At 32.3% G+C, this 8,780-nt stretch overlaps 1 protein-coding gene across 1 annotated transcript in view; it reads right to left on the bottom strand.

The window, feature by feature from the left end:
- The window catches only part of LOC106463227 (A disintegrin and metalloproteinase with thrombospondin motifs 9-like), a 170,379-nt gene that overhangs the window by 11,946 nt on the left and 149,653 nt on the right, over window positions 1–8,780 (bottom strand). Inside the window, exons 26-30 of the mRNA XM_022390671.1 lie at window positions 8,246–8,410; window positions 5,136–5,303; window positions 3,482–3,655; window positions 2,407–2,619; window positions 1,757–1,892 (exon numbers count right to left, since the gene is read on the bottom strand). Coding sequence (XP_022246379.1) covers window positions 1,757–1,892; window positions 2,407–2,619; window positions 3,482–3,655; window positions 5,136–5,303; window positions 8,246–8,410 — 856 coding nt within the window. The remainder of the gene's footprint in view (window positions 1–1,756; window positions 1,893–2,406; window positions 2,620–3,481; window positions 3,656–5,135; window positions 5,304–8,245; window positions 8,411–8,780) is intronic.

The following is an 8,780-nucleotide window of genomic DNA, read 5'->3' as shown; positions in this document are numbered from 1 at the left end:
TTCAAATTCTCAGGGTGATCAACTAAATAGCAGCTGACAAGGGAAGTAAAATAAAAAAGTTAATATCTGTCTATCTATTTTGTTATTGTTAATTTGTTATGTTACTTTACATGTAATGTTTTTGATAAAAGATATGAAGACAACATGTAGTACTCAATACTCATCTTCATTTATTGAATCATTAATTGTTAGCAAAAATACTTTATTAGAAGTTCTGATTTTTTCTATACAAAATACGTATAATGTTTACTGAAAGCTTGCCAAATGTCGTGAAGATATATAAATCACATCATATCGGACAATGTATCGACACAATCGTATCATGGCTTCACGATACAATACGAGTATTGTATCGCTGTATCGTCACACCTTTACTTTTTACCATAAGACTGATGAGTACTAATATAGCTCGAAACTGCTATTATCAATGGGTTATGAATAAAGTTTCTGAAATAAACTTCAATAAACAAAAAATAACTTGTCTTTTTACACTGCACTTTAATTTCTACCGAGGGTAAGTTAGTACAAAATGAGTGAAACACTTTATTTAACATTACACTCCTGGAAGGAAATTACAAATATATAAATAAATAACCTACTTTATAATTAATCCCTGAACATAGGAAAGGTATCTGTAATAGTCTGTTCTCAAATGACTTTTAATAATTGCGGGCCTGAATATGGGTTTCGGGTGGCGGATGCGGCTCTGTGGCCACCTATTGGGACCAGGGCATTATGACCTTCATAACTATGTCTTCGATATTTTGATATATTTTACTTATCATGAATAGTCCTTTAATCTAATACGCTAACTGTCTTTACTGAACATTACTCCGTCAAAGTGTGGCTCGGCATGGCCGGGTGGTTAGGCCGCTCGACTCGCAATCTGTGGGTCGCGGGTTCAAATCCCCGTCACACCAAACATGCTCCACCTTTCAGCCGTTATAAAGTGACAATCAATCATATTATTTGTTGGTAAAAGAGTAACCCAAGAGTGGGTGGTGATGACTAACTGCTAAATTAGGGGCGAAATCCATAACAAACAAACTGTAACTCAACTGAATAGGTAGTTCTGTTAATCAATGATCACACACTTAAATTACATGACCCTTACAAGAACATTCACACTGAAAATTGTTGTTACAGAGGCTATAAATAATCTTGCTTGAACTTACACTACATGCACGGTGAAAGATTGAATTTATAAAGATAATTAATGATCCTATACTTGAACATACATGGCCCTATAGTACATACAAGGTTAAAGATTTGTTTTTATTGAGATAATTTATGATGACATATTTGAACTTAGATGACCTTGCAGTGCATGAACGGTGAAAGGTTGGTTTTTATAAAGATAACTAATGATCACATACTTGAACTTACATGGTCTTACAGTACATACACGGTGAAAGATGGGTTTTAGAGAAATAACCAATGATCACATACTTTAATTTTAAATGGACTTACGCTACATGACGATGAAAGATTGGTTTTTATTAAGATAATTAATTATCACAGAGTTGAAGTTATATGGCCTTACAGTACATACACGGTGAAAGATGGGTTTTAGAGAAATAACCAATGATCACATACTTTAATTTTAAATGGACATACGCTACATGATGATGAAAGATTGGTTTTTATTAAAATAATTAATTATCACAGAGTTGAAGTTATATGACCTTACACTACACGCACACAGTGAAAGATTAATTTTCATAGCGATAATTAATTATCACATACTTGAACTTACATGGTCTAACAGAACATGCACGTTTACTCTTCGGTCTCAAAGAGCGCTCACAGATTTTCTTAGAGATTCGTTTACCTTCTAAGTTATAGCAAAAAACTCGTCGTCTTTGTTTCCCCACACCACAAGAAACAGGACACTGGAAAATATCCAAAGTGGCGTGAGTCACTTGTAAAGTGCTCCAAACATATTTAATAACCTTTTGTGTATACACACATTCAACATGAAAATTCGTTGCTCTATGGACGTATTTAGTATTGATCTTATGAATAAACACGAGCTTATTATGAGTATCACACTATCCATCCTTTTTAATATCGCCGCCTCAGTTAACTAATTACTCAGCATTACAATATTAATTACTATAAAGTATGAATTCAAATAAAAATGCTTAAGTTCTTATTTTTCATTAGTTACAGAAAAAAGGCAATTATATTAAAATATTCCGGTAATACAGCTATTTACTTCATTGAAACTTGACTTTTAGAGTTTTTTCGTTATGTATTAGATTTTTAAAAAAGAAGTTATTTTTTTCAAATGCTTCCAACTGGCTGTAAAAAATGGATAATACTTATTTTTTATATTATCTATTTCTCCCTAAACAAAAGTCTCATGTATATAAACAATCGCTAAGTAAAAAAGTTGAGGCTTACCGGATTCCATGCCCATGGTTTCCACACTGCTCTGCTGTCACAGCTGCCTAAGTTACAAATCCTTAAAGTGTTAGGCTTCTTTACAAGATCACACCAAGGGCTGTTTTGATGAAGTAATTCATTTAAAGATTCTGGTTCAATCCATCCGTAAGCGTTCACTCGATGACAGTATACTTGTCGTGTCTGGATACCGGGCCCACAAGAAGTGGAACACTGACATTAGAAACAAAACATTCCATTTAGTTCTCACTGGAAACTGTTGAAGCATTTCCTACACATGTGGTGACTCTGACGTATATTACCATTTTAACGGAAATTAAGCAAGGAGTTATTGCACCTCTATATCAGCCTTTATTCGAAGGTGTGTGCCAAAATGCCGAAACAGTAGATCAAGGGATTGTATGGGAATGATATGGCGGACTACCAAAAAATTTCAAAATATAATTCAAGATACTACCCAACTTCTCTATGTGTCAAGAAGTTCCACAGCGTCTTTAATTATAAGGTAGAATTCCATAGCAATCAGGGGACTGTTCTGGTGATATATTATTTTCATTTTGTATAATTACGTACATTTTTAATACTCAATAATATCCAATTTTAATAATAATACCTAATTTTTAATAGCCAAAAAATTTCCGAGGAAAGTACTACGCTCTTTTAGTTTGTCTTATGTCTTGGGCCACAATAAAACTGCTGTTCATTTTTCTCTTTAACTGTTTAAATGAAACGTTTTAAAACTGTGATAATAATAACACTACAACTAAAACGAAAAAAACGATGTAGAAGGAACACTTTTAAGTTTGCGTCTAAATGTTATTGTCACACAAACCTTAATACATGTATTCTCAATGTCAATGTAAAATAAGAACTTGGTTATCTGAGTTTTTTTGGAAATTCCAAACGGTCTAAAAGTTTTATATGAGTGCGTATAAAACGATCTTCCATTCTTGTAGTTTGTTTGAGAGTTTGCAGGAATATAAGCGTGTACTAAAACAGATATTTAATATTTATACTGATAGCGTACAAAGACGCCAGCTTGCAATTCTTGTGGAGTTAGTGATGGGGCACTGACCTGCGTCCATTCATCAGGTATCCAGGAAAACGGGCATAGTGGAACCCTCTTACATCTTCGTACGGACTTAGGCTTCCGCTTGGATTCACATAGTGTATCCACCACAACGACACCTCTACTGTTCAAGCAGCTGACTTCTCGCTGTCTTTGCCCGCTGCCACATGTCACACTACACTGAAAGAATTAAATCATCGCCATTCTGAACACCATTTATTGTTGCACGCGTGTGCCGTTAACTACAGTTATAACTCTAAAATCAAAATGTTACCCCCCATTTCTTTGTGACTGTATTGGAGAAAACAAAATTATGGTATACTTGTGAATCGCAAATATTAAATACTATTCTACTAAACATTAATACTCACGACATTTTTTAGCATTTCTATTTATTTTGTTGCTGTGAGAAGAACACTGAAATATGTTTTCAAACCATCTAACGTTTAATAATTCTTATTGAGTACAGTTTTAAAACACTCTAATAAATTTATATACATTGCAAAATAATAAACACAACTGAAAACCTTTTACAGTTTTATCACCTCTCAATAAGTTATATGCAGAAAATTATTAGTGTGCAAAATATATTCAAATGTAACGTTTACACAGCAATTGCAAAAATGTCATATCTCTTAGAACAATGTTGTTTAGTGATCAGGGATAATTATAACTTTGGATGTTGTAACATAAAAGTGATACCAAATAAATCCACTTCGCAGTCTATTCATCACCAAAGTGATACCTTCAAGAAAATCAAGACGGACTTTAACAGGTAAGTTACGTTAACTGATCAAATTTTGTAAATGTAACAAACTGCAGTTGTTCAAATGTTTACAGATAACGACATCATTGTATGCGCGAAACAAATATTAAGGAAATATTACTCTGGTCTTTCGTAAAAGTATTTTGAAGTATAATATAGAACTAGAGTGAAAGGACGAAAGACAATTTACTAATAATGACGCCAGACAATATTGCAAATATTTTTTGGGAATCCAACTAAAATATGTATTGGCCAAAATGTAAAATAAGTACACGTCAAAAACCCAAATATACACACCCTATTGAGTTGATTACTGTAAAATACACCACACTCTTGTCTAATTCTGAAACAAACTGTAATACATATATTATTGAGTTATACTTGCAAAAATAATCAGTACATATTAGACCATAGTAATGACCACTGCCTCTGCAGAAAAAAGTCACTAGACTAGGCCACAGTACTTCCAAATATATCTGCTCAAAGAACTGCTATATAGCAGAAGCCATAAGAGCCCTAACTTACTTAAAAACAGAATATAATTATTGTATAGGACAAAACCATCGCAACTTTTATTCATTCACTCACCAGACAGCAGAACTAATATTTTTGTCAACATTTTACAGTTTCTAGAAATAGTTTAGACACAGCACACATAGCTACACTATGCGTTGCAACATTTAAATTTTTTTCTTTGCATGAATAATTATTAGAATATTTTTGTTTTTTTTTGGTTAAATATGCACCGATATAACAAAAGTAGAAAACATTAACATATCCACGTATTTCAATTTCTGCTTTCAAACGTTTGAATTTTTTCTTCAAGTAAACATGATATAAAAATTGTGTGCAATAGGTCAAAATAAGGTAATATTTCAACATTTATCATCTTACTTTATTCCATGGTCCTTTTTTCCATCTAAAAACGCATGGTTTGTTAAAGCAGGAACGGATTTCTGATTTAGGTGTGATCCTGTCACAAACAGTATTACTAACTGTTACGTTGTTCTGTAAGCATCGGACACGACGAATCTGTTTTCCTCGGCCACACGTTGCTGAGCACTGATATAAAATTACAAGCTTTCAAGTTTGAACTTCATCTTATTCTATCTATGAAATTTTTAAATCCCTTGAACTCACCGTTTATTACTCTAAAGTAACTTAAGTATATAAATAATGTTGTGGTATTGCGTTGAATTTATTAGTCGGTATCATACAATGAATCAACTCTTTCTCGATGATATCATTGAATTAATCTCTTTTAACGAAGTTAATATCGAAAATGTAATCTGTGATGTAAAGCCCAATGCATCCTTTAATTTGCTGCACCTTCCGATGTGGACTGCAGGTTCGCCTAATTAAGTCTCATCAGCACAGCTTGGAGCACACATTATATTTTCAATATTTATAAGTTGTTATACTGTATAATATACCGAAAAATATAATAGATGCAATGGCGTAATATTATTCCGATACATAAATCAGTTTACGTTACTAAATAGTTGGCTAAAAGGACTTAACAATTCCATAAATATTATATACAGACCAACTTATAAGAGACGTTACTGTATTTCTTTGGTTTGCTGACCCAAGCTGTGCGGATGAGCTTTGAATAAGCGAAACCGCAGTCCACACCAGAGGGTACGGAGAATCAAAGGATATATTAGGCCTCTACTATAGTATAATTTAGTTTGACTTTTGATTAAAAGAACAAATATGTAAAATCACCTTCATGTTATTCAGTAAATTATATTTTCTATCGTAACAAAACATAACAACGTCAACGTAAGCTAAAATCATCACAACATTTTATTTATCGATTGGATAGTAATATTTTTATTCTAAGACGTAATAAAAATAATTTTAAATTAAACTGAGCCAAAACATTTAGGAATTGTAACTTTTATATTCATTTGAATAGTTCATGCATAGTTGTGGGATGCCATTCTTTTAGGTTTACAGTAAAGTTTTATTTGGTGTGAAATGTCGAAACCAACAATGATTAGTCGTCTGTAAGAAATCTAATGTTTTGCAATATTAATTTACGTATTATCAGGTTTATCTGTAAGATGTTTTATGCACAACTTATGATTAATGACATCAATAGTATGCAAACATTTAAGCTGGTTAACCAATTTAAGGATACAGTAAGTAATAATTTCATTAAAGTGTATAAGAAGCTTTATTCCAAATCAAATCCTTTTTTTAGATTTATCTTTCCTATATGCTATATCTAAATTACGTATACCTCCTATAAAGGGTGATACAGTTGTGGGACGTTGTGGGCTAAAGCACATCTTGATCTCTTATCCTTTTTATTTTTTCTTATTTTATTTTCTTATTATTATTTCTTTACATGTGAGATTTTGCAAACGGAGGTTAAGACTGATAGATGGTGTATCCCCACCGCTATGTGGGTTCTACTTCCGCAGTCACCTCTAAATTTCATGTTATGCTTAAGTGTTTGTTTATTGTTAAAGACAGTAAGATAATATGATAAAGGTTTAACATATGTTATGTTTTATGTAGATATTACGAAATTATCTCTTTTTGTAGAAGAGTTTATGCACAATTATCTTCTATCAACCTTTACCGAATATACTTGACTTAACTGACTGACAAAATTATTCATTTCCTTTAAAAAGGATTTAAATACTGAGAAAACAAAATTTTGATATTGAGATACAACTACAATTACCACTTGATGTTAACTTTGACTTAGATATATGCACTTTAACATCAGTAAAAAAAATGCAAAAAGAAGCTTAGGATTCTTATCCACACTTCACTAAAGTTAGACTTATGAAAGGCTTGTATAAAAATTAGCGATATAGGTGTGGGAGATAACTTAGCAAATTGGATAGAAGAGTGAATGGATGAAAGAAAGCAGAGGGTTGTTACAAATGGAGTTCAGTTAAACTGTATTAATGTCACAAGTGGGGTACCTCAGGGCTGAGTCTTAGGACCTTTGCTCTTTTTGATTTACATCAATGATATAGATGAAGGGATAGTCAATAAATTATTTACATTTGTAGATGATATTAAGGTCTTGGGTGTTGCTAGCTGTGAAGAGGACGCTGCTGATTTACAAAAGGAGTTGGGCAAAATAAATGGCAGATGGGTTTTAATTATAATGAATGCCAGATAAAGCATGTGGATTATCGTAATTTGGTTGATAAGTATAATTTGGATGGAAATAACCTTAATAGTGTGATGAAGGAAAGGGATCTTGGTATGATAGTCGATCAGTCTCTAAAGCCATCCAAGCAATGTGCTGTTGCTCGTGGTAGGGCAAATAGGATTTTAGGTTGTATCTATAGAAATATTGAATAAAAATCTAAAGAGGTTATACTTTCATTGTACAGGTCACTGGTAAGGCCACATTTGGAATATTGTGTTCAGTCTTGGGCTCCTTATCTTAGGTAGGACATTGAATTGTTGGAAAGGGTTCAGAGAAGAGTTACTAGAATGGTGCCTGGGATGGAGGGGTTTTCATACGACGAGAAGCTGAAATCTCTCAAATTGTTTTTTCTTGGAAAAAAGAAGAGTTAGGGGGCTCTGATTGAGGTGTTTAAGATTGTAAAGGGAATTGATAGTGTTGATGTATCATCTTTTTTATATTTAACAATGAGAATAGTAGGACCAGGGGACACAAATATAAATTTTGGCAAGGTAGGAGTCATCTTCAGCAAAGACAGTTTTATTTTTCTATCAGGATGGTTGGCCTTTGGAATGGTAGTAAATTTGGCAGTAAATTTAAATGAGTTTAAGAAACAGTTTGATAAGTATATAAATGAAAGGGCCGAGTTAAAAAAAATATTTTATTTTTAAATTAATTTTAGTTTAGTTTTGAGGATGGAACAGCCGAGATGGACCAATAAGTCCCATGTTGTCCCAAAATATTATGTTATGTTATGTTAAAAATAATAAATATTTCTAACGTTTGTATTTTCTTTATATTCAATCCTTAATTTTGATGTCAAATATTTTAACAAATATTTTACCTCTGACCATTCGGAAAACTTCCATTCGGCACAGACAGACTGGAAACATTCTGTAATTCTTTCAGGACTTGGTCCGTGACAATTTTCTATTGATACTGACCGCTCCAATCCATCAAGGCATCGAATATCTCGTCTTCTGATACCTTGACCACAAGTTACGGAACACTGGTTACAAAAATGAAACCATTATTTCGAAGGAAAGTTTATATTCACGAGTAACTAAACAAATTTAACCGAAAATTAAATTTATAATCAAAGAGCAAGGTTTAAAGAACGGTATTAAATGTTACGTTTTCTTTTCCCACGTAAACACTAAACTGTTAGTTACTCAAATCACAACTGTATGGACTTTTTGTCCTTTTTTTAATAATGTAATATAACAATCAATTAAACAAATTAGTATTTTCACAAAATTAATCCAGTCACTCATAAAATATAAAATAATTATTGAATATACCTAAGTAAAAAAAAGGATAAACATATATATATATATATATAATCATGTATAATTGTTGTGACCAATTATACAACACTA

This window comes from Limulus polyphemus, unplaced genomic scaffold (genome assembly GCF_000517525.1).
Source record: "Limulus polyphemus unplaced genomic scaffold, Limulus_polyphemus-2.1.2 Scaffold1353, whole genome shotgun sequence".
Classification (NCBI taxonomy): Eukaryota; Metazoa; Arthropoda; class Merostomata; order Xiphosura; family Limulidae; genus Limulus; species Limulus polyphemus.
This window is presented reverse-complemented; position numbering and strand designations above follow the sequence as displayed.